Source organism: Eleutherodactylus coqui, chromosome 4 (assembly GCF_035609145.1).
Source record: "Eleutherodactylus coqui strain aEleCoq1 chromosome 4, aEleCoq1.hap1, whole genome shotgun sequence".
Lineage (NCBI taxonomy): Eukaryota > Metazoa > Chordata > Amphibia > Anura > Eleutherodactylidae > Eleutherodactylus > Eleutherodactylus coqui.
Genome location: NC_089840.1, coordinates 290,624,490 through 290,651,053, shown reverse-complemented (window position 1 = coordinate 290,651,053; position 26,564 = coordinate 290,624,490). Strand labels below are relative to the sequence as shown.

General features: G+C 46.2%; 1 protein-coding gene across 1 annotated transcript in view; it reads left to right on the top strand.

Annotated features, from left to right (window-relative positions):
* Nucleotides 1-26,564, top strand: part of LOC136626755 (alpha-2-macroglobulin-like protein 1) — a 237,447-nt gene that overhangs the window by 78,989 nt on the left and 131,894 nt on the right. The window contains exons 16-19 of the mRNA XM_066601761.1: nucleotides 11,237-11,282; nucleotides 11,371-11,513; nucleotides 19,278-19,427; nucleotides 20,858-21,037. Coding sequence (XP_066457858.1) covers nucleotides 11,237-11,282; nucleotides 11,371-11,513; nucleotides 19,278-19,427; nucleotides 20,858-21,037 — 519 coding nt within the window. The remainder of the gene's footprint in view (nucleotides 1-11,236; nucleotides 11,283-11,370; nucleotides 11,514-19,277; nucleotides 19,428-20,857; nucleotides 21,038-26,564) is intronic.

Genomic DNA, 26,564 nt, shown 5'->3' with positions numbered 1-26,564 from the left:
GTTTGTGTAACTCATCTGACTGTAGATTTTGCAGGCGGGTTTCAGTTTATGTAATTTGGTTGAGAATTTCATTGAGTTGTCTTTCTTTGTCTCTTTTGTGTTTTGTGCTAATTTTGATTAGGACTCCCCTAATATACGCTTTGTGCGCATTCCACACCGTTGTAGGAGATACCTCTGGAGTATCGTTGATTTCAAAGTACTCCGTGAGAGCATCCTTTATTGTTTTTGTGTGCTGGGGGATCCCCATCAAAAAGGTATTATTCCTCCATGTGCGTGTCTCCCCCCCCTCCCTCCCCCCATCGAAAGGTGGCTGTAATGGAAGCATGGTCTGACCATGTGGTCTTTTCAATTGAGGCATTTGAGAGTATAGGGAGGGACCACCTATCCACCAGTATCAGGTCGATTCTTGAGAATGATCTATGTGGAGGGGAGTAGACAGTATACTTCCTTGCTGATGCGTTCAAACATCGAAAGCTGGTATAGAGAGCTTCTTTTTGTAACCAGGGGTTTAGGTTTGGAAATTTTCTACGAGTCTGGCTTGTTGTGTCCATAGTCTCGTCCGGAACAAGATAGAAGTCCCCACATATCAGCACTCTGCCACTTCCATGCCTCCGCAGTTTTTTAATTGTTTTGTTTAAAAAGCTTATCTGGGCTTCATTTGGGGCGTAAATGTTCAGTAGGGAGAACGGAACAGAATTTAAAGTCCCCGTTACCTGAATAAATCTTTCTCTGGGGTCTTGAAGAATTGAGGTGGTTTGTACATTGATCGTGTCTCTAAACGCGATCATTACTCCTGCCTTTTTATTTGGAGCACAGGCTAGTATAATCTTGGGGAATTTAGTATGGTAAATTTTTGGCCACGCGGAGGCATCGAAATGTGTTTCCTGCACACACAGTATATCAGCCTTTTGGGTCAACGCTTCTCTCCACAATGATGAGCGTTTAAATGGTGAGTTTAACCCATTAGCGTTTACAGAGAGAAGTTTAACCGCCATTTTTACGAGTAGAATATGTCATGAAGCAGCATGGAAAGTTACGATGTCTAAGCATAACAAGGGGAAACATTATATAACGTTTTAGCAAGAAATTGTATGTCATCAAAACAGTTGATGGGTGAAATGTAACTTCAAGTCCGAGTAAGGTGTGGACTTGTACAGTGGGGGGGTAAAGTTCACCTGAGTGGGTGAGAACTAGAGGCAAGCTGTGTCAAGGTAGTTCTCGTGGGTAAAGATTTAAGCATACCTTCAATGGCCAGGTTCAAAGGACATAAGGGTTTTTTCTGGTCTTGGTCTTCTAGTTGGACCCCTGGGGTTTTCGTCTGGGGGTGGAATGGATATGCCCCATGATTTCATTTTTTCTGTGGCATCTTCTGGCTTTGAGAATATATGCATTGCTCCATCTTTGTGGATTAGGAGTTTCGGAGGGAAGCCCCATTTGTAGGGCATCTGTGCCTGGAGAAGAGCGTTGGTAATTTGGGAGAATTTTCTTCTTGCTTGCAGTGTCATCTGCGAGAGGTCTGTGTAGAGACGAATTGCGTTATAGGGGGCCGGCCTCTGGTTTAGTTTGCATGAGGCTTGCATCATAGCCTCTTTAATGTGGAAGAAATGGAATCTAGCAATCACGTCTCTGGGCATAGAGTCGGGAAACAAATTTGGGTTTTGGCAGTCCATGTGCCCTGTCTATAGTTAGATTCATAGTTGATGCATCTGGGAGAATTGTTTTGATCATTTGCTGGATGTAGTTGGTAATTTCTGATGCCTGGATCGCCTCTGGAATACCTCTGAATTTGACGTTATTACGTCGGTTTCTATCTTCCATATCTGCGAGCTTAATTTTGAGAGCATCAACTTCTTCTGTCAGAGAGTAGTGTTCATCAATGAGATTATTGTGAGATTGAATAAATTCACTCATTTTATTTTCAGTATGGGATATTCTTTCCTCCATCTCCTCCATTGAAGATTTTAATGTTGAACTTAATGAGTCAAAATTTACTTGTAGGGAATCCTTTAGGGCCAATAACATTTCTTTCATAAATGCCTCTGTGGCTGGTTTATCCGAAGAGGGCATAGAAGTAATAAAGTCTCCCATCTGAGGGCTTTGTGGGTCTTCTACCTGCTCTTCCACTATTTTAGCCCGTTGTTTTAAGGGGCTAGCGGTTGGAGAAGATTGAGATTTTTTATTTTGGGCTGTGCTCGCAGCCATTTTGTTGGTCTGTGGCTTATTCTTTTGAGGAGCTTTTCTTCTAATGGCCGCCATGGTGTTAATGGTGCGGGGCAGGGGTTTGCTAAGCGGGGCTGAAGTGTCACTCACCGCTGTATCTCCCCTCCGGTTTGCGATGGTCCTTGTCTGCAGGCTCCCGCTGGCTCTAGGGGTTTGTGCTCTATTCTCCTCTGCTGGGGATGCTGGCTGTGTCGGAGGCTCGGGATCCGCTGTACATGGGCTGCTGCGTGGGAAGAAAAAGTCTTCTAGACATCTGTGTAGGGGATGAGAGGACCTGCGGCGGCTCATCTGCACTCAGCTGGTATCGGGGCAAAAATGTCACTCACCGCTGTGTCTCTCCTCCGGTTTGCGGTGTTCCTCTTCTGCAGGCTCCCGCTGTCTCCAGAAGTTTTTTTGACAGTCTTCCTCTGCTGGGTATGCTGGCTGTGTCTGAGGCTCGAAGTCTGTTATGAATGGGCTGCCGTGCGGGGAGAAGAGGCCTTCCTGGTTTCTGTGCAGGGGATGAGAGGACTTGCGGCGGCTCCTCCGCTCTCAGCTGATGTCGGCAGTGCTGGATTTCGCTGGACCGGGTGAGTATCGGCCGTTTAAGCTGCTCAAAAGTTGCTTTATTAGCCTCTGTTCTCGGAGCTCCTTGGCTATGCGGCCATTTTGGTGCTCGGTCAGGCCACGCCCCAATTTGTAATTTTTTTAAATCGCGCATGAAAGCTGCACGCAGCACAGTGGGGTATTCTTACTAGAACACGTTGTACTCACATTGAAATTTAAGTGTGATGTTTGTCTGAGTTACTGAGACTGTTATCACCCCTGGAAATACGGCCATAGGACTCAATCATACGACTGTATTTCTGTCAACCCAATGGATCGCTGAAGGTATCGTCTTCTGTTTCAAATCAGAGGTTCAATACGAGCTGCTCGGAGAATCACTGACATGTCGCACAGCATTTGTGGAATTACAACTGAATCTGTTTATTTGCTAACAAGCACAAGTACTTCTAGTCGTCCTAGACAAAAAAAACATTGAAAACGAGGCCAGAAGACACCTGACCTCTACATATGTGTAACTTGTTAGGATTCTTTATTTACTTAAAGGGGTTGTCCCGCGAAACCAAGTGGGTCTATACACTTCTGTATGGCCATATTAATGCACTTTGTAATGTACATTGTGCATTAATTATGAGCCATACAGAAGTTATTCACTTACCTGTTCCGTTGCTGGCGTCCTCGTCTCCATGGTGCCGTCTAATTTTCAGCGTCTAATCGCCGGATTAGACGCGCTTGCGCAGTCCGGTCTTCTTCTTTTCTGAATGGGGCCGCTCGTGCCGGAGAGTGGCTCCTCGTAGCTCCGCCCCGTCACGTGCCGATTCCAGCCAATCAGGAGGCTGGAATCGGCAATGGACCGCACAGAAGACCTGCGGTCCACCGAGGGTGAAGATCCCGGCGGCCATCTTCACAAGGTAAGTAAGAAGTCACCGGAGCGCGGGGATTCAGGTAAGCACTATCCGGTTTTCTTTTTTAACCCTGCATCGGGTTTGTCTCGCGCCGAACGGGGGGGCTATTGAAAAAAAAAAAAACCCGTTTCGGCGCGGGACAACCCCTTTAAACTAAGCGCATGCAGGGAGGTTGGTCTCTGGGCTAAACTCTTCTCTAGTCACGCACTGTTTGCTAACTAATTCTAATCTATAAGCATTTCTTAGTTAAGGCTTACATATTTAAGTATATGTATAGAAGATCAAATGAAGAACTCCATCTCATTTGTTTTACTATTTGCTAAGCAGATATATGAGTACATTTCTAAAACAAAGTCCATCTTTAATCAGCCGTCTTTCCCTGATTACACACTTGTGTGAGCCAAGGTCAATCACAGCTTTCCTTCTTTAGGACTTGTAAACTTCTGATTGTCCTGTTCCTATGCCAAAATATCTGAATATGTGTGTCAAGTAAGTTATACGGATTCTGTGTGGTTTTCTGCCTATTGGTGATTTTTTACGAGACACAGCGTATTCACGTGCTTAAAAAAATGCCATTGACTTCTTATGGCGGCTTCAGACAACCGTATATCGGCTGGGTTTTCACGCCCGACTGATATATGGTGTCCCTCTCTGCAGGGGAGGAGGCTGGAAGAGCCGGGAGCAGTGCACTGAGCTCCCGCCCCTCTCCACCCCTTGGCACTATATGCAATGGAAGGGGGTGGGGGTGGAGCTAAGTTCTGGGACTTAGCTCTGCTCCCGTCCCGCCCCTCCCACTGCAAATAGTACTGAGGGATGGAGAGGGTGTGGAATGGGGGGGCGGGAGTGCAGTGCACTGCTCCCGCCTCTTCCAGGCTCCCCCTGCAGACAGGGACACAGTATATCGGCCAGGTGTGAAAACCTGGCCGATATGGAGTCGTCGGAATAGGCCTTAGATGAGCATACAGCAAATACCCCAGTTGCCTGCATATTGCCCATGCCCATTCATTTCTATGGACTATTTTGGTGCGTAACATAGAAGATGTATTTTTTTTCTTGCGCAGCTGAAAATTGCATGAAAAGTAAACAGCTATGAGTTGTTAAACTATTTCCTAGGCAGCGTAGATTAATAAAGCAAAGTCCACCTTTAACTCCTTAAGGACACAGCCCTTTTTTTCCATCGGTTTTCGGTTTTTCCTCCCCTTTTTAAGAAATCATAACTATTTTATCTATTCACCAATGTAGCTGTTTTTTTGCGGGACAAGTTGTATTTTTCAATGGTAATACTTAATTTACCATATAATGTACTAAAAACTTTTTAAAAATTCTAAGTGGAGTCAAATGAAAAAAAAACAAAAAAAAAACGAAATTCTGCCATCTTTGGGTGCGTCCTGTTCCTACAATGTTCGCACTGCAACATAAATGACATGATAAATTTATTCTATGGGTCAGTACAATTACTACGATAACAAATTTATTTAGTTTTTTTTTTCTGCTGTACTACTTTTATTTATTTTTAAAGATATTTACTTTTTTTAATTATTTTCTGCCGCCATCTTCTGACAGCCATTTTTTCTTGGAGATGGGGTAGCCAAGAACACTTTTTTTTTCCTGATGACATTCACTGTGCAGGGTGAATAATAATTACTTTAATAGATCGGGCTTATACGGACACAGCGATACCAAATATGTATTTTTGTTTTATTATTTATATTATTTTATTATAAATATGACAAAAAGGGTTTTTTGTAAATTTTATCAACTTTTATTATTTTTTTTATAAATTTGAAAAACTTTTTAAAACTTTTCTTTACTTAGGCCTCTGATGGGACAAGAACTTACAATGCTTTTATCACTCCTGCAGTATGATGTAATGCCATAGCATTACATCATATCGCGATCTGGCAGGCACTCAAACCATGCGACATGCATTGCTTGATAGGCACTCTGTAATGGCAGCCCTGGGGCCTTTCAGATCTCATCGCGGTAGTGCAAGGGGCGTTTAAATGCTACTGTCTGTATTGTGGGTGGGTGTTGGCTGTAAGAAACATCTGACACCCACATTGTATGGAATGGGATTGACTTGCGATCTCCCTCCATACATACCCCAAAACTGCAGGATGTAACTGTACATCCTGTAGCGTTAAGGGCTTAATCACCAATATATTTGACAAAACCACCAACCCTGAGTGGATCCCCTTAAGGGCGCATTCAGACGACCGTATATTGGCCGGGTATTTATGCCCAGTCGATATAAGGCGTCCCTCTCTGCAGGGGCAGGAGGCTGGAAGAGCCAGGAGCAGGAACTGAGCTCCCGCCTCCTCTCCACCCCCTCTCCACCCCCTCTCCACTATTTGCAATAGGAGGGGCCGGGACAGGGCGGAGCTAAATTCCCGGGTGTAGCTCTGCCCTAAAAGTAAACTTTTATTAATCATATATAAAGTTTCACCTCAAAAAAATATAAAACAACAGAAATGCTGGAGCAGCAGAAAAAAACGATGATACAGACTCAAACATATGAAGATATTCCCACGTATGAACATTGCATCACATCACACTCGCATCTACATGAGTGCAATGCAAACTTGTCCCAGACCGATTGGAAATAATAGGTGAGGTTTTGGCAAACTCGCAGAACATGTATTTCCATCTTAACGCTGCATGTATACACCTATTCCAACAATGGATTATATTGCTGCGCTAGTTTTGTGCGTCTCGCAATATACGAAACTTGCACAATAAAATTGCCAATGTAAATGCGCCCTAAGGGCGCCCACCCACTGGCGTTTGCGATTTCCGTGCGTGAAAAACGCAGCGTTTTCGGTGCGTTTTTGGCGTGTTTTCCGCGCCTTATTCGCTGCGTTTTTTGCGGCGTTTTCGCGGCATTTTCGCGGCTTTTTCGCGCCATTTCCATTGACATTCATGGGTGCATTACGAGAAAAATAAGGACACATATGCAACTGACAGTTCCTATGTTAAAAAATGCAACGCAAAGGAAAAAAAAACGCCAGTGGACAGGAACACATTCAAAACTAATTGCTCTTGAGAAAAAACGCAAAACGCAAAGGAAAAAAAAACGCCAGTGGGTGGGCGCCCTAAGGGCGAAGTCAGACAAGCTTTTTTTTGCGAGCATCTGTGGGTGCAAAAAACCCACATCTGATAGAATCATCCGAGTCTGATGCGTTTTGCGCAAAAAAAAAAAAGCATTGCTGCACTTGTGACTTTCAGACACGATTTTCACGTGCACGAATATTGCGTGCTCCAATAGTAAAAGAAACATTTGTGATGCGCTCGCATAAAACTTGCATTTACATCCGAGTGCGATGGATTGGGGAAGAATGCGAATGAAAAATAAGACACGATACAGTCCTATCTCAAGGCGTCGCTCAAAACGTAAAACGGAATCGCTCAAAAAGTTGTTCACTTCTTAGTTCTGCTGAAAAGCAAGGGACCTGCGGAAAATGCGCAATCTCTCGCGTTTAGTGCCCTGTCGGCGGCTGCATGTAGACAGGACGATTATCACCCAAATTCACGATTTGCAGGCAGAAGTCGGGTGATAATCTCCCCTTATAGAGGAACTTTAAGTCAGATTTTCAGCCTTTGAATGTAAACAATAACAGGGCTTACCTACTAAAGGGGCTCTCCAGGACTTTGCTATTGATCACCTGGGCAAGCCCTTTAACTTTTATACACTAGTTTTCTGCATTAAAAATCCACAAATTTTGGTGCAGATACTAAAATTGCAACTTTTGGGGCTTTGCATTGGGCCCCAACACTTTTTCAAAAACTGGGCCTAGTGTTAGGGAACTTGGCCGTATATTTACCGTAATGTACACCAGAAGCTGGCATGTATTATAGCAAAAAGCTGTGCCAACTCGGAGCTGCTGTAGGTTTCAGCCTGGTGAACAGAGGTTTAACCCCTTACATGCCACAATCAATAGCCACTGCAGCACGTAAGCAGATAACAGGGGGAGGGGCTCTGTCACCCATCAGCACCTCACAGTGTTATTTCAAGGTACCAATAAGTTCCCACCACAGCCAGAAGTCTAACAAAGGCTTTCACACCTACCATGTAATTCAGCTTATTAGACCTTGCCTCCAGTAGAGTCTAGAAGGCTGATGTCAAAGGCATAGTAGAGTGCACTACATAAGTAATGCAGTGTACTATCCCAGTGATCAAACACTCACATTTAAGACTCCTTGAGAAACTAAAAAATAGCGGCAAATAAATTGCAATCAAGTTTAATTGGAAAAAAATTCTGGTAAAAATACACATTTTTCCCTATAAAATTGATAAAATACCATTGTTTTAGTTAGTTTTTTAAAATCCCCACCTCCTAAAACGCTGCCTCTGATTGGCTGAGCGCTGTGACGAATCAGGCAGCATTCAGCTGTCAATCAATTACTTTTTTATTTTTATTTTTCTACAGTTATTGATTTTTTTTTTTTTTTTGGGGGGGGTATATTTCAAGTCACCGAACCCCCCGAAAATCCTTGTTGTGGAGAGTCTCCTGCCACAGGGGATTGCGATCCTCACCCATTAATTTCCATGGGGCTGGCGCTGCTACCGCTGGCCCCATTGGTAACAGAGGGCGAGATCACAACAAGAATGGACATGCTGCAATTTTGTTTTAATGCTGCATTGCAAGCGTTAAAACATTGCAAATGTGCATGGAGCCATTGGAAGCCCTTGGCTCCATAATTTTGCGATTTTTAAATTGTGCAATTCCCTCGCTAGTGTGAAGTCACCCTAACACATGATATGTACCCTGGTGTGGGGCCAATAAAAACCTTCATACAGCTATGGCTTCATTCCAGCCTTCATACAGCTATGACTCCTGCAATGCAATGATAAACATTTCTCAGCCTTTAAGGAACAAAATAGGCTGGTCTCAAAGGTTTTAGGAGGTGTGAGCCTCATTTGTGGAAGGAACACTGCCCACCTGCCACTCTAAGTAAATATTTCCACTTCCAAATAACAAGCAGAGATCTGATAAAGTACAGCATAACGTTATAGGGGTATATTTGCGTAGACCTGCAGCTCACACGCCAGTCTAAGTAACATATGCTTTAGCATTCCTGACATAAATCTGTTAAGAGGCTTGTGTAGTGAGTGAGACCGGCCACAGTCCTACGTGTATGTGTGTGGCGGTGCAGGGGGGGGGGGGCACAGCAGCAGGTCAATCGTGATCTGGCGTGGCACGCGACATACAGTGATAAATTTTCAGATGCTATGGCCTGCTTATCCGTGGAGTTGGGTAAGAGAAGTTGTTGGTTTGTTGTGACATCAGCTTGTGTACATGTGGGGACCCGTTACAGGCAAAACAATAAATGCAAAAAGTTGGAGAACTAAATATAATTTAGTTAGGCCTTTTTTCCCCCCTGGAGCGCATACTGTGGTACCTCAGTGCTGTTGGTGAGAGGGGGGAAACGGACTCAAGGAATCTGGTTAAGAAGTAAACCACATGGAATTTATTCTACACGTGCAGAGAAGAGTTCCAGTTTCTTGTTTGTTACAGTTCACATTAGATAATGTTATTTCACAGATTTACAGTTGCAGGAATTGATTTCTTCTGTATTAGTGCTCAGGGGATTGCTATCAGAAGCTGACCCTGCCCTTTTTGCTTTCCTTCCTAGCTTGTACTCCCCGGCTGTGCCTATGTCTGGACGACTTGATTTCTGTTCTTTCTATGCCAATGAATGGCTGACTTAAGATCCCCTTCACTTTCCTTTTCTCTCTCTCTTGTGTAAAGCAGTCCATGCTCTTATGTACTCACACTTGAAGTTGTTCTTCTCCTTCCCACTTCCCTGGTTATTACTGGTGCTCTCCTTGTTCCTACCTGGTCTCTATCTCTGTGATTTCTTGACTATACTAACTCCAGGCCTAGACTGACTTAACTCTGCCTACTCATTCTCATATAGTACCATCCTAAACCAATCTGAAGGCAGCCTATTACCTAATCCCAGGCTGTCTCTGTGTCCAACACCTGGCTAAACTCTCCCCAGACTGTTGCTAGGTGACCTGTTCTCTCTATGGGGATGAGAAACCTTACCAATGCACATTTCACTGTGAGGAATATGAACAGCATAACATCAATGCACTTCACATTTATCACATAAACTTCCTTTACCACTAAGATCATATCAGTCAGTAATGGAGTATCCAACTCTGGGGGAACTACAACTTGTGCCTTTTATTACGTTTGTGCATCTGGTGGCACATCCATGGACCAGAATGAAACTTACCACAGCTCCAAGCTGGCATAGGTTGCTGTTATATTGTATGCTAGACTGTCCCGCGCATTATAGTAAATGGGACGGAGCACGGGTGACCACGGCCCCTAAATGTCCCACTACTTTTTAAAAATTATGCGAACCAAAATTGCGACTTTCTCTAAGGAGAATTTATGTGTGTACCAAGGAGAAGACAATCCCAGATCTCGAGTAAAAGTCTGGGCCCTTAGGAGAAATAGAAATCCCACCAGCCTTCTTGTGGTATCAAATGATTTCTAACGTATTCAAAGTTGGATGTAGTTTATATATCATAAATGACATCACAGGGAAAGTACATACCTCCAAGATTACTAAGAATACATGATAGGCTACAGCTAAAATGATTAACATAAGTTGCATCTTGAGGGCTCAGTCAGACGGGCGCTTTTTCGCGCGATTTGCGCTTGCGCATGCGTCCGGCGATTTTATAAAACCATCTCCCGATTAGACGCGCTTGCGCAGAAGGGTCTTCTCCCATCTCTGCGGTCCGGCACGAGCAGCATTCTGGCTCCGCCCCCTTCTACGCGTCATTGCGTAGCTCCGCCCCCGTCACATGTGCCGATTCCAGCCTCCTGATTGGCTGGAATCGTCACGTGTGACATGGGCGGAGCTACGTGATGACGCGTAGAAGGGGCGGAGCCAGAATGCCGCTCGTGCAGGACCGCAGAGATGGGGGAAGACCCTTCTGCGCAAGAGCGTCTAATCGGGAGATTAGACGCTGAAATTAGACGGAGCCATGGAGACGGGGACGCCAGCGCAGGAAATGTAAGTGAATAACTTCTGTATGGCTCATATTTAATGCACGATGTATATTACAAAGTGCATTAATATGGCCATACAGAAGTACTTAACCCCACTTGCTTTCGCGAGATAACCCCTTTAAGGTGTAACTATAAGATACAATGAAACCCTTATGAATTCCATGAAAAGGGATGCAAGGGAGGTGGTCTGAAAGACTGTCTTATCTTCTGTTTGTCTTTATCCCATACCATCCACTGGTATATAGAAAAGGTTTCGTTTAACCCCTTCACTATTTATACTAGCAGCATGCTATATCTTCCTAGTCTACAATCTAATAGCAAAAACAATTAACTGATACATTGATCTACAATTTTTGTTCATTAGAACACTGGTCTACAAAAGTTAATAGATACGCCCCATAGAACTTTTCATTATTTGGCGATGCACAAGACTGAACAGTGAGGATGTGATTGACGTCAGCGTGTCTTTATAATCAGTCTCTATCCTCGTCTTCCTTGGTATCTCAATGCCTTCTTTTCTTTCAGGTCGTTGACCAGAACAGATTGACCCTTGGAGGCCAGCAGACAGTGAAGAAGCCGGACTGTACGTCTCACATCTGCATGTGGTTGATGTATCTCCTGATCCTCGTTCCCTCCTACATCTAACTTGTGCATCTTCTCCCGTTCTTCAGCTCTCTCCGGCTCCTTCCAGTTCAGCCTTCCTATTAAGGATAATTCTGAATCAGCGAAGTTATTGGTTTTCACAAAGTCGAAATCTGGTGGAATTGCTGCTGATATAAGAGAAATCCGAGTGCCAGCTGCTCTGAAACATAAAGTGAGTGTCAGTCCAGGGCTGGAGGGGTGCAGGCCCATAGGGGCGGATACTGGAGGGGTGCAGGCCCATAGGGGAAGCTACTGGAGGGGTGCAGGCCCATAGGGGCGGATACTAGAAGGGTGCAGGCCCATAGGGGCGGCTACTGGAGGGGTGCAGGCCCATAGGGGCGGCTACTGGAGTTGTGCAGGCCCACAGGGGCGGCTACTGGAGGGGTGCAGGCCCACAGGGGCGGCTACTGGAGGGGTGCAGGCCCATAGGGGCGGCTACTGGAGGGGTGCAGGCCCATAGGGGCGGATACTGGAAGGGTGCAGGCCCATAGGGGCGGATACTGGAAGGGTGCAGGCCCATAGGGGTGGCTACTGAACAGGTCACTATGGGGGAGGTATAAAGATGGTGGAGCAGGTATTGCAAATGACCATTTTTAGGATCTTTGGGGGTCCCAGCAATCAGACCTCCATAAATAACAATTTTATGGCAGATATTCTACAGTTAATGACTGGAGAACACTTTTAGATATCACTCTTTTATGAGCCCCTTAGTGCCGTAGCCTATTTTGGATCTAAGGACGGTTTTGGGGGGATTTTCATCTTATCAAATGACAAAACTTTTTGAATTTTCCGTTGGCCGTATGAGGGATTATTTATTATGTGGCGAGCCGTAGTTTTCATTGATACCATCTTTTGGGTTCATATAAGGTATAGTATAACTTTTATTGAATGTTTTTGTAGGGCAGGGAAAATAAACACCTTATTTTTTTTCTTTAAACACGTTGATCATGCAGCATAAAGTACATTTTAAAGTTTTTACCCCTTAACGACTGCCCCATCAGGAAACTACATCCTCAGAAAGTGGGCTTTAATCCTAGAGGATGCAGTTTTATGCATCCTCTTTGGATTGATGCCCACTTGCCTGAGGAAGTGACAGCTCCATGCTGTCGGTGCCCGCAGGTAGCCGACAGCATGGAGCTGTCATCCCAGGATTCGGGCAGTCCCCCCCGGCATTGCGATCAGCGCTATCCAGTGGATAGCGCCGATCGCAAAAAAGTAAATAAAACAGTGAAAAAAGTTAGATATTCAGCTGCCCTAATATGCCCTGATATGATTGGATCCATCAGGGCAGCTGAAAATACTCACCTGCCTTCTCCTCGCTGCCCACTGAAGATCTGGTCCTCCCAGACCAGCCGCCGGCCTTCTGCGCATGCGCGCCAGACGATGATGTCACGCGCACAAGCCCGGGAGCCCCCGGCAAATTTTAAAACTCCTGGCTCCCGGCTCCTGAAGGTAGCCGGGAACCAGGAGGTGTTACCGGGGACCGCTGTGAGCGGTCCCTGGGCACACGATCGCCGCTATCCATTGGATAGCGGCGATCGCAAAAAAGTTTTAAAAAGTTTTAAAAAAGTAACGTTTCACCTCCCCTCATGGATCGGATCCATGAGGGGAGGTGAAAATACTCACCTCGGGTCCTCTGCGATGTCCCGGGACCCGAAGTGCAAGCCTGCGCATGCGCGCCCGATGATTGACATCGGGCGCGTGCACAGAGGGACTCGAGCCCCGGGAAATTTAAAATCCCTCTGCTCCAGGCTGCCATATGTAGCCAGGAGCAGAGAGATGTCAGCAGTGACATGATCACTGTCATCCAATGGATGACAGTGATCATGTAAAGTAAAAAAAAAGTGTAAAAAGTAAAAAGAAAGTGTAAAAAGTAAAAAAAAAGTGTAAAAGGGTAAAAAGAAAGTGTAAAAAGTAAAAAAAAGTGTAAAAGGGTAAAAAAAAAAAAGTGTAAAAAGTTTGAAAAAGTTAAAAAAGCTTGCATTTCATCTCCCCCCACAGATCATATCCGTGAGGGAGGATGAAATGACGTACCTAAGGCCTGCGGATTTATCCGCGGACCTTACCCCAGCTTCTGCGCACGCCGCCGTCGCCACAATATCAGGCGCATGCGCAAAAGCTGTGGTAATTTAAAATTTCCCTGCTCCTGGCTACAAAACTTAGCTGAGAGCCTGGAGATTTCACGGTGGGCCGCGGTGAGCGGTTCCTGATCACGTGTTCGCCGTTATCCAATGGATAATGGCAATCACGTAAAAGTTAAAAAAAGGTGAAGGTTTATCTCCACTCACCGATGCGATCAGTGAGAGGAGATGAAACGTTTTACCGGAGGCCTCCGTATTTGCACCTTGACGCGATCTTCCTCCGTGAACTTTCCCAGATTCTGCACATGCAACCGCCAGCAAAACACCGGACACATGCGCAGTAGTCGGGGAGCCCAGGAAAATTAAAATCTCCTTGCTCCCAGGTGACCAACGGTCGCCAAGAGCATGGAGCAGTGATGGGTGGCCTCGTTGAGCGATCCCCGATCACGTGATAAAAAGGTAGCCATCTACCTTAGGCCGGTCTCACATGACCGGATAGGAATTACGGATTCCGCATGCGTCTGATCCGCGGTAATACGCAGATCAATCACATTGGGTTACACAATTCTGCTCACATTAGTGGGTTGGAATTGCGTAATCCACTTGCAGAAAAGAGAACGCAGCATGTTCTATTTTACCGCGGATATCCGCAACATAGAGCCCATTGTGCTCCATAGTCGCGAATATACCCGCTGCCCATACGCAACTACATTGTATACGGGCTGCAGGTACCCGCGTCATCGCTAAGCGACGGTGCGGGAAATGCAAAAAAAAAAAAAAGTACTGCGAATGACCGCCTGTGTGAGTAGGCAGTTATGCGCATTACATTACGCGGCCGTACGCAGGGTCACAGCCGGGCTCACAGATGGGATCCGCTGCGGGCCTCTGCAAGCGGATTCTGCTACGGCTGCGAGAGCCCGGCGTTATTCAGACCGCTACCTGTAATACGCAATTTACAAGAAGCCCCGGGAACGCTTGCCTTCATGCAGTTCCAGGAGCACCTTGTTGAGCGCCTTCTGTGTGAGACCGCTGCACATCGTCAAGCTTACGGAGACTCAAAGAGCGCCACTTTTTACACCCAATACCCGCTACTGAGGTCATGAAATACCCCCAAAAAGCATGAGAGGAGGGGGGATACCGGTTTTATTGCCCCATGTACCCATCCCAACCAGCCTCGGTAATTACCCCTGTCTTTGGAAATACTACACAGTTCACATTATTACTTTTATCTAAGATTTAGGGAATGCCGAAAAGGGTGCGGAGTGTGTGGGGGAAGGGATATTTTCTTAAGGTGTCAATTTTTATTCCGTACAAGTGGGCTATGGGGCCTGTAATTTATTCAGTTGTGCCCTGCAATCCAACAGGTGTTCCCTCCATTATAGGCCTAGCCATGTGTCCTGTAAGTAGATTAGGGCCACAATGGGTATGGTTTTGAACACGGGACAAACGGGGGTATCCATTTTGGGGTGAATGTCTTCATTCCTATGTACACTGTACAAAAAAAACAGTTTTTAAATTGACAAAATTGCCAAAAAAATGAAAATTGTAATTTTTTCCTTCTGCTTTGCTTAGATTTATTCAAATACTGTGGGGTCAAAATACGCAGTACACCCCTAGATGAATTCGTTAAGGGGTCTAGTTTTTAAAATGGGGTCATTTGTGGGGGTTCTTTATCGTTTTGGCCGCTCAATGGCTCTATAAGTGGGTGATGGGGCCTGGAATTTATTCCGGTGTACCCTGAAATCCAATGGGTGCTCCTTCTATTATAGGCCTAGCCATGTGTCCTTTGAGTAGATCAGGGCCACAAAGGGTATGGTTCTGAACACGGGACAAACAGGGGTATCCATTTTGGGGTGAAAGTCTTCATCTCTATGTGTGCTGTACAAAAAAAACAGTTTTTAAATTGATACAACTGCCAAAAAAAGGAAAATTGTAATTTTTTTCCTACTGCTTTGCTTAGATTTATTCAAAAATTGTAGTGTAAAAATACACAGTTCACCCCTAGATAAATTCGTTAGGGGGTCTAGTTTTCAAAATGGGGTTATTTGTTGGGGTTCTCTGTCGTTTTGGCCTCTAAAGGGCTCTACAAGTGGGCAATGGGGCCTAAATCACCTTCATGCTAAATTTATGTTCTGAAAGCCACCGACTACTCCTTTTATTTTGGGCCCTGTTGTGCATCCAGACAAAAGATTAGGGCCACAATGGGTATGTATCTGAACACGAGACAAACAGGGGTATCTATTTTGGGGTGCAAGTCTTCATTCATGTGTGTGCTGTACAAAAAAAGCAGTTTTTAAAATTACAGAATTTGCCAAAAAAACGAAAATCACGTTTTTTTCCTTTTGCTTTGCTTTAATTCATTCAAAAATCTTGGGGTCAAAATAGGCAGTACACCCCTAGATAAATTTGGTAAGGGGTCTAGTTTTCAAAATGGGGTCACTTGTGGGGGTTCTCTTTGGTTTTGGCCGCTCAAGAGCTTTACAAATGTGCCATGTGGCCTAAAACCCCTTCAAGCAAAATTTATGTTCTGAAAGACACCGACTACTCCTTTCGTTTTGGGCCCCGTTGTGCATCCAAACATAAGATTAGGGCCACAATGGGTATGTCTCTGAACTCGGGAGAAACAGGGGTATCCATTTCGGGGTGCAAGGCTTCATTCATGTGTGTGCTGTACAAAAAAAGCTGTTTTTAAAATGACAGAATTGACAAAAAAAGAAAATCACAATTTTTTCCTTTTGCTTTGCTTGAATTCATTCAAAAACTGTGGGGTCAAAATGGGCAGTACACCCCTAGATAAATTCGTTAAGGGGTCTAGTTTTCAATATGGGGTCGTTTGTGGGGGTTCTTTTTGGTTTTGGCCGCTCAAGAGCTCTACAAAGGTGCTATGGGGCCTAAAACGCCTTCAAGCAAAATTTATGTTCTGAAAGACACCGACTACTCCTTTCATTTTGGGTCCCGTTGTGCATCCAGACATAAGATTAGGGCCACAATGGGTATATTTCTGAACACGGGAGAAACGGGGGTATCCATTTTGGGGTGTAAATCCTCATTTTCATGGGCACTATAGGAAAAAAATATGTCTTTAAAATGACATATTTGCAAAAATATGAAATGTTATTTTTTCTCTCTAAATTTAATTAATTCCTGAAAAAAAAACTGTGGGGTCAAAATACTCATGACACCCCTCAGTGAATACGTTAAGGGGTGTAGTTTTTAAAATGGGGTCATTTGGGGGGGTATCTATTATTCTGACACTAATGAGCCTTTGCAAACTTGGCTTGGTGCAGGAAAACAAAGTGTTCCTCAAAATGCTGAAAAGTAATGTTAAATTTGTATGTCCTCTAAATGGTTAAAAGAACACAAAAGTTTTTCATATGTGCATTCAGAATAAAGTAAACAGATGGAAATATATATCTTATAAAAAATTTGTACAGTATGCTTGGACATATTTGAGATATTACAGTTGAAAATGTGAAAAAATGACAATTTTTTCAAAATTTTCCCAATTTTGGCGCTTTTAATAAATATACACAAATTATATCGGTCTCTTTTTACAACCAAAATGAAGTACAACATGTGGCGAAAAAACAATTTTTTCGCCACATGTTGTATCACTTGGATATGTAAAGCCTTTACGGAGTTATGCTACGTTGAACGACGCCTGTCAGATTTCCAAAATTTGGCTCCATCACTAAGGCGCAAACAGGCTTCGTCACTAAGGGGTTAATACCCAAATTATATATATTTTTTTTTTCTTCTAGTTTTACACAATAAAAAACTTTTTAAAAATATATTATATATAGTGAGAAAACCCCTTTAACGATAAGGCCCCTGGTGGTCTAGAGCAGTGCATTATTAAAAGTAAAGTCTCTGTTAGTCTAGAGTTATGATAAATTAATGGGTTATTCCCCAAATCAACTTTTATCACCTAACCATTGGACAGGTGATAGAAGTCGGATTGGGGGACTCACCACTGAGACCTATGCCAATCCTGAGAACAGGGGGTCCCATGTCTCCCCCTCCTCATTGTTGCAAGCTCGATGCAAACCTGCAGTGAGGAGGAAATTGAATCCAACGGCACTACACATGTGTGACTGCCACTCCATTCAATCTCCCTCTCACTGCGAAGGGTTCAGTGAGTCTGCAGTGCCCAGGAGGGGGGACACAGAACCCCCATTTTCAGGGTCGGTTGGGGCCTCAGTGATGAAACCTCAACAATCAGACTTGTATCACCTATGTTAGGGATAGGTGATAAAATTTGTCTTTGGTACAGCCCCATTAAAGGTAAATTTCGTTTTGGCTTAGAGCAATGAGGGATTAAAGGGGTTTCCTGGGACTTAAAAAAATAGGTTAAATGGCCTTAAAATAAAAAAAATTGAATCCCCCCCCCCCCCCCCCCCATCTCGGCATTTCCCTGCCTAGCGCTGCAGCCTCGGTGCTGCCACCTGGAACCTGGAAGAACCAGTGCACGGTCACGTGACGTACACTCTGCATGTGACCCTTCCGTCATTCACAGTCTTCATACCCATAGAAGAATCACTGCTGAAGCTTGTGAACGGTCCCACGCACTATGAATGGCACGTAACTGCCTGCCCCTTTGTACAGGTTCTGTGCGGCAGGCATCGGGCAGTAGCGCTGGGTGAGGAGCCACTGGTATACCCAAGAATTATCTTTTTCTTTATTTTGAGGCCATTTAACCTTTTATTTTTTAAGTCCCAGAAAATCCCTTTAATGCTACTTTTGAGAAGTGGAGTGAGAGGTGCAACAGCTGTTCTTTTTGGCACCAATCAATGGTAAATCTGTCTAAATTGATTTGTGCCGAAAAGGTGCAACTTACACCAGAATTGTGGTGCAACATCAGTAATAAATGTGCCCTAAAGTCTGTTAGAAAGTTATAAAACTCAATAATTATGATATATTATGAGTAAAGGGGTTTCACAAGCAGAGAGGTTTCCCCCTTTAGAGGACAGACGATAGTCATCTGATTGCTGGCCGTCCAATCTCTGGGTCCCCCAGCAATCCTGAGACTGGCGATCCATTCATTATCCATGGAGAGAGCGCAGTGATCTTCCAGTGTCCTTTAGAAGTGAATGGAGCTGCAGTCACGCATGTCACCAACGCACCATTCACATGGGGCATTTAATGTGTGCTGACCTTGGGATTGCTGATTGTCCCAGCATCTGGACCTGAAGCCGCTGGGATTACCTACTGTATCCTTTTCAGTTGTAAAGTAACCTTAAAGGGGTTTCTAGGCAGGCCCGCTGCCAGTGTCGGGGTCCACTGGAAGCCACTGCTCCAACCCCTATGTAGTGGCTGGCACTTGTAACTGCAGGCTAGAGTCCCATTAATTTCACTCAGAGCTGCAACTGCAATTACGAGTGACGTCCACTACATGGGTCGGAGTAGTTTCTGCTCCGACCCCAGGTGTATCCCGACACAACCGGCACTGCCTGGAAAACACCTTTAACCCGTTGCAATCCAATTTTGGATTCAGGGTTTTCTAGAGGGCTTTCTCTTTCTGCCATTATACCCAGTACTGCAGTATGGAACATGCTGGAGAGGCCCTCGACAAAAGAGCAGCCAGTAATATACAGTAAGAATACCCTGCCGGACATCTTTCAACTTTGGAGCTGTACAGCCTTCAATCAGAATTTCTTCATACGTCAGACAGTGGATTGGAAAGGGTTAATCTTTCCATGAACCTGGGCAAGCTTTTTTAACTCTTTCATGACTGCAAAATTGGAGTTTTCCACTGCACGTTTGGCCTTGTCTTTTTCTGGATGAACGCGGATGTGGCTCTTGGGATTATGAAGAGGGTCTGTACTGTAATGTGTCCATTGTCTCGTCTCTTCCAGGTCAGTCTTAAGTTCACGGAGTCAGAATCTCTTCCTGGCTCAGAGAATAAGCTGCATCTTCAAGCTAATGGTGGCTCCACGTGTGCGCTGCGTGCGGTGGACAAGAGCGTCGTGATGATGAAACCTGAGGCTGAACTGACCGAGAGCAAGGTACCGCCGAATGTCACATTGTGCCAGAAGTCTTACAGGGCCCGGATCGTCTGCGCAGTCACTGGCTGCCGCTCACCGTCAGTCTAATCTGCTCTGTCAGAGGTTTCTTTTCTGAAGGGTCCATTTACATTAGTGAGTGCGAGATCAGCGAGAAACTCTGAGTGATATCGCACTCAGGAACCGGCGATTCCCCAGCGATTGCAGTGCGTTTTACAAGAAAAATGCGAAACATTGCTGCAACCTGTGATTTTCAATGGTTAAAAAAACAACCTCGCCCCGTACCCCCTCACATTACATACTACTGCGATGCGATTTTTGCAGGTCCATTGAAAAGGAGGAAAATCGCACGTGTAAATAAACCCATCGAAAATAAGGAGTTCAACTTCTGTGCGGCTCTTCTGTGTTTGGAAATGCACAAAACTCATACTTGGAAAATCACCCGTGTGAACGGATCTTTAGGGCTTATTTACACGGGCATTTTCCCATAGACACACAGAAATAGAACCCATTGTTTTCAGTGGCTCTATGTACATGTGCCATGTGCTTCTCCTCTGTGAGATCACAGATAGCTTGTCTATTATTCGCATATAAATATGCACGTTTCATGCAAGTGCGATAGGATTTTTTTCATTGACACACACAAAAAAACACACGTTTGATGCAATTTTCTTTCAAATCGCATTACACCGGCAAAGGGAAATTCCATTTTATAAGCGCAGTATTGGTCCCAATTTCTCGGACTGATATTGTGTTCGCAAAATACAACCTTACAAAAATGGAAAATGTAGTAAAAGTGTCTCATCGCCGGGATACACCTTTAAAGGGATTATGCCAAAATTGACTTTACCACCTATTCATAGGATAGTCTAGTCGGGGGAGTCTCACTGCAGAGACCCCCACTGACCCTGGGAATATGGGTCTCATGCTCCCTTATCCTCCTCACTGTAGGCTCGCTGCACCCACAGTGAAGTGGTAATTGAATGGAGTGGTGGTCGCACATGCTTGGTGCTGGTTTCAATGGGCTGAGGGAAATAGCTGGGTACAATCGCTCACCTATCTCCGGCAGCCCCATTGAAGTTGAATGAAGTGACACATGTGCGACCGCCGCTCCATTCAGTCTTCTCCACACTGTGTGTGTCGGGGAGTAAGTGCAGTGAGGGGAAGATGGTACTCTCTTCTTGGGAACAGTGGGGGCTTCAACCAAGAGACACCCATCATTCAGGCTTGATTTTCCTAAAACAGATTTTGGGGATACCCCTTAATGTTTGATCTGTTGCTGCTAAGCGAAATTTGCAAATAACAATGTGTCAATAAATGAAGAAAATCAACGCACCCAAGGCCAAAACCATCAGTGGCAATAAAGGGTTAACAATTACTGATAAGCTTAAAAATAATTATAATGACGTCTTTTGCGGCTCTCGTGTTTACAGATCCAGAATTTGGTGCCGATACAGCGCTCCCATATATACTCAAAAAGAGCCGACTACCGTTATTGCCGCGATCAGAAACCGGGGCCGGACATTTTGAGAGATCATCCTGATGCTCCAGACGGTTGGGCAAGATGGTATTCATATGCAGAGAAAAAGAAGGACATCAAGAACGTCTTAGAGGTCAGTGTCAGCTAACGGTCATTGTGGATGTGTGGGCACTGACCGGGGAACTCAGTCTAAATACACCCCTATGAAAGGCTCACCTACACTGACCAAAATCTAGTTTTTCCCCATCATTCTGCACTCAAACTTCATAATGACAAAAAGGCAAGAGAATGCTAGAAATATTTGTACATGCAGCTGGAGTTTAGCAACAAGCCCCTAATGGACCCGCAGACTGTGAGAAACAAGATCCTCTGGTCAGATGACCCCAATATGGCGTTCTGTCTGGAAGAAACCAGGCGCCACTCATCACCTGCCCAATACCATCCCTACAGTGAAGCCTGGTGGTGGAGCATAATTCTGGGGGAGGGGAGACCAGTCAGCGTGGGTGGTAACCAGGCGCCGCTCATCACCTGCCCAATACCATCCCTACAGTGAAGCCTGGTGGTGGAGCATCATGCTGGGGGAGGGGAGACCAGTCAGGGTGGATGGAAACCAGGCGTCGCTCATCACCAGCCCAATACCATCCCTGCAGTGTAGTATGGTGGTGGCAGCATCATACTTGGGGAGGGTAGACCAGTCAGGGTGGATGGAAACCAGGCGCCGCTCATCACCTGGCCAATGCCATCCCTACAGTGAAGCCTGGTGGTGGAGCATCATGATGGGGGAGGGGAGACCAGTCAGGGTGGGTGGGAACCAGGTGCCGCTCATCACCTGCCCAATACCATCCCTACAGTGAAGCCTGGTGGTGGAGCATCATGCTGGGGGAGGGGAGACCAGTCAGGGTGGATGGAAACCAGGCGCCGCTCATCACTTGCCCAATACCATCCCTACAGTGAGGCCTGGTGGTGAAGCATCATGCTGGGGGAGGGGAGACCAGTCAGGGTGGATGGAAACCAGGCGCTGCTCATCACCTGGCCAATGCCATCCCTACAGTGAAGCCTGTTGTGGCAGCATCATGCTGGGGGAGGGGAGACCGGTCAGGGTGGATGGAAAGCTGAATGTAGGAAAGTACAGAGATAATGAAAACTTGATCCAGAGAATAAGAGACCTCAGACGGGCAGAAGGGTCCCCTTCCAACAAGACAATGACCCTAAGACCACAGCCAGGACAACACAGGAGGGGCTTGGGGACAACTCTGTGAATATCCTTGAATGGCCCAGCCAGAGCCCCGGACTTGAAACCAACAGAATGACACAGATTCTCCTGTATGTATGTGAATATATAATTTCAAAAACAAATCCCTCCCCTAGAAGTTGTCAAAATGAAATTAAACTTTCACCAACACTTTCCTCCACCAATAACACCTGCAGCGGGTGAAATGGGTGTTTATGCTTTTTACTATAAATGATAATCGTGACGCCAGTGCTGTGCAGCACAATGATGTAATCAATAGCAATAATGCAGAAACAGAGATTAAGGTTGAATCAGTAGGGATCACTTTTACTAACACTTGCAGATATCCACTGATTTACAACTTTCATAAAGTCACATTTGCATGGAGACTAGTAAACAGAAGTATATTTGTATATAAGCAGAAATAGGGGGAGACGGCAGACTGTGGGAGATGTAGAGTGAATCCACTGGCTGAACTAAATGTGAGCCCAATTGGATTTTTCAAATAGGTGGGAACAATGTTTAAATGCAGAAATGGCCTTAGCATGCGGGGCAACCTGTGAGGGGCTCCCCAGCCCTGTTATTGGAGTACAGTGACTAACCCCACTTTATTCAGCCTCAGGTGCTAAGTAACACTTTCAGTCATGGTTCCGGAGTCAGATTTGGTTGCTACAGGTCCTGAGGCTTGGCTGAGGACTCCGGAAACCTTCCAATCTAGTTTACATGCTTCTCTTCCACTTTTCCTACTCTGTTCTGGTATTATGGCATTTCCCTCCGGAACTATCCAATAAGAGGATCGCTTACGGGCTCTTCTGTCGACACTCACACTGTGGTAGTAGCTGGCGTCTCCGCCACCACTCGCTTGTAACTTAGGCTGCTCACAGGATTCACTTTAAGTCTCTCTTCTTGGTTGCTCTGTATGCTGTCTTGTCAGCAGCTAAGGCAGACTTCTCACACGTCCTACCCATAAGGGTCTCTCTCAGTAGGACCATCCATCGCTTAGGCAATCAATCCTCCAATCCCAGGCTGTGTATTGTTCACACACCACTGTCTTCTGACCTATCCTGTTACTTCTCTGATTTGGCAGACTAGCCAAAAAAAAAAAAAAAAAAATCACTGACTGCAACCAATAGCAAGGATCTATCATACCCTGTTGCTTGGCAGACTTCTTGCTTCATCAGGGAGAATGTTTTAACTAGAGATGAGTGAGCATGCTCTTCCGAGCTTGCTACTTGTTCGAGTATTAGGGAATTCGAGATGCTCGTTAGTCGAGTCGAACACTACGCGGTACTCGAGTCAATTTCATTTCCCTTCCACGCATGTTTAGCACCATTTTCTAGCCAATAGACATGCGGGGAAGGCATTACGACTTCCTGCTGTGATGTGCCAGCCCTCTGCCCGCCAACAGCAGTGAGTGGCTGGGCCAATCAGGTGACCGCCGAGTACTTAAACTGGTCCCGCACGCGGCTCGCCTCAGACGCATGCTGGCAGAGGTTAGGGAAAGTGCTGCTGCTGATATAGGGACAGTGTTAGAGTAGGATCTAGTCTTCAAGAACCCCAACGGTCCTTCTTAGGGCTACATCTGACCGTGTGCATTATAGTTGTGTCTGGCTGGGAGCAGTAGTGCATACATTTTTTTACGCATCTAGGCCTGTGCACAGCCTTTTTTTGTTATAGTGTTCTCAGTCTGCAGTGCATTAGACAGAGGTCTCACCACGAAGCAGTACTCTAATATTTCCTAGGCCACTGCAAAGTATTTCAGCTCTGTCACTGTGCAGAGCGTCTCACAATACCCTTTCCTTGGGGGGGTTGAGATAGCCGCAGTTACCAGCACTATCCACTGGCTTTACAAGTCTCTGCAAGCAGTAAATTACCCCTAGCATAGGCGTACTGGTAGGGGGTGCCGGGGTCGCAACAGCAACCCGGCCCCTGCGCTTAAGGGGCCCAGAGGCCGCCCTGCAGCATATACAAGTCACTTTCACTTTGCACTGTCGGCGGCCGCTTGCTAAGTTAGTGCAGTCTGGCCGACAGCACAAGCCAGGGGGAGAGTAGGAGAAGGGAGGGGTGGGACTTGGAGAGAGGACAGGGGAAGAGGAGGGGGGTGGAGGAAGGAGCAGAGAGGACTTACTGGCAAACGGGCACTGCACGGCAAGGCATCGAGTGGAGCAGGGATGAAGTAATCTCCCCGCTGCTTCCTTCCTGCTGACACTGCGTACACCTGCTCTCCTGAGCAGAGAAGTAGTCCGGGCACCAGAGTATGTATCTGTCTGTATGTCTTTCTATGTAAATGTCTATCTATCTTGCCTAGTCTCATATCTATCTATCTCCTATCTATCTATCTCATATCTCTCTCTTTCTCTCTCATATCTCTCTATCTATCTCATCTCTCTCTATCTATCTCATCTCTCTCTATCTCATATCTATCTCATATCTATCTATCTATCAATCTATCTATTAGAGATGAGCGAACCTACTCGTTTCGAGTAATTACTCGATCGAGCACCGCGATTTTCGAGTACTTCAGTACTCAGGTGAAAAGATTCGGGGGGCGCTGGGGGGTGGGGGGAGGCGTGGCGATGCGGGGGGTAGCAGCGGGGAACAGGGGGGAGCCCTCTCTCTCTCCCCCCACTCCCCGCTGCAACCCCCCACTCACCCACGGCGCGCCCCGAATCTTTTCGCCCGAGTACGGAAGTACTCGAAAATCGCGGTGCTCGGGCGAAAAAGGGGCGTGGCCGAGTAGGCTCGCTCATCTCTACTATCTATCCATCTCCTATCTATCTATCTATCTATCTATCTATCTATCCATCTCTCTCCTATCTCTCACTCCTAGGCCGCATCCCCACTTGCACAGACGGATTTCACTCCTGAATCCCACAGTGGTATCCATGCAGGCCCGCGGACATGGAGAGAGAAAATACATTATACTCACCTCTCCGGACGCTGCGGGGCTCCCCTCTGTGATGGCCGGATTTTCTTTCTTCCGGTCGGCGGATGTGCTCGACACACCGGCCGCGCACCAATATTTTAAAAAATCTCCTGTTCTCCCGCGTATCCACGGCACAGTACAAAAACAGCTGCGGCTGTGCCGCGAATACAAACGGCTTCCATAGGCTTCAATGGAAGCCGCGGGAGCCATCCGTGTGGCAGATCCACAGGAAAATGGAGCATGCTGCGATTTCTTCCTGTGCGTGTGACCCGCGAACCGGGAAGGAATCCAATCTGCATGCTTTTAGCTGCCCTATCGATGCCAATGCATCCCTATGGGCAGTAAGATGCACGGATCTCCCGCGCGGGGGCCACGTGCGGATTTTATAAATAAAATCTGCATGTGGACATTGGCCCTCAGGCATAGATACGGAGCGAGGGGGAAATAGGACCTGGGGGGGGCCGAGCTGAACTTTTGCACCCAGGCCCCTGAGCCTTTAGGTACGCCCCTGACCCCTAGGTATCAGCGCAAGACAGCGGGTTAATTTTTTCAAGTCACAGCATAGAGCCTCTGCTATCTACAAGTCTCTGTGTGCGGTGACTTAAGCCACAGTTGTCAGCGCTGTACAGTGGGGTCATTTATTTTGGCCCCTGCTCTATTTGTAATCCGCCATGATGAGCAGTAGGGGTAAGGGTCGAGGACGTGGACTCGGGCGTCCAAGTGAGGGTGTGGGCACAGGCTGAGTTCCTGGTCATGTTGAATCACAGCCGGCTGCTGCGGGATTAGGAGAGAGGCAAGTTTCTTGTCACCCCAGCTTCATATCCCAATTTATGGGTCCGCGTGGTAGACCTTCATTACAAACAGAACAGTGTGAGCAGGTCCTGTCGTGGATGGCAGAAAATGCGTCCAGCAATGTATCGACCAACCAGTCTTCTACGCAGTCCACTACTCCCGGATTAGGGAATGCAACTCTGAATCCTCTGGCTGCTCCTCCTTCCTTCCAGCCTCCTCACTCCATGAAAATGACATATTCTGAGCAGGCAGACTCCCAGGAACTGTTCTCGGGTCCCTGCCCTGAGTGGGAAAAAAATCGGTCCCTCTCTTACCTGAGGAGTTTGTCGTGACCGATGCCCATGACCGTCGTTTGTCGTGACCTTTGGAAAGTTCTCGGAGTCCGGGTGATGAGGCTGGGGACTTACGGCAACTGTCTCAAGAGCTTTTTGTGGATGAGGATGATGAGACACAGTTGTCTGTTAATGAGGTAATAGTAAGAGCAATAAGTCCGAGGGAGGAGCGCACAGAGGATTCGGAGGAAGAGCTGCTGGATGATGAGGTGAATGACCCCACCTGGTTTGCTAAGCCCACTGAGGACAGGGCTTCAGAGGAGGAGGCAAGTGCAGCAGCAGGACAGGTTGGAAGAGGCAGTGGTGTGGCCAGGAGTAGAGGCAGGGCCAGAGCAAAGAATTCCCCAACTGTTTCTCAAAGCACCCCCTCGCGGCAAGC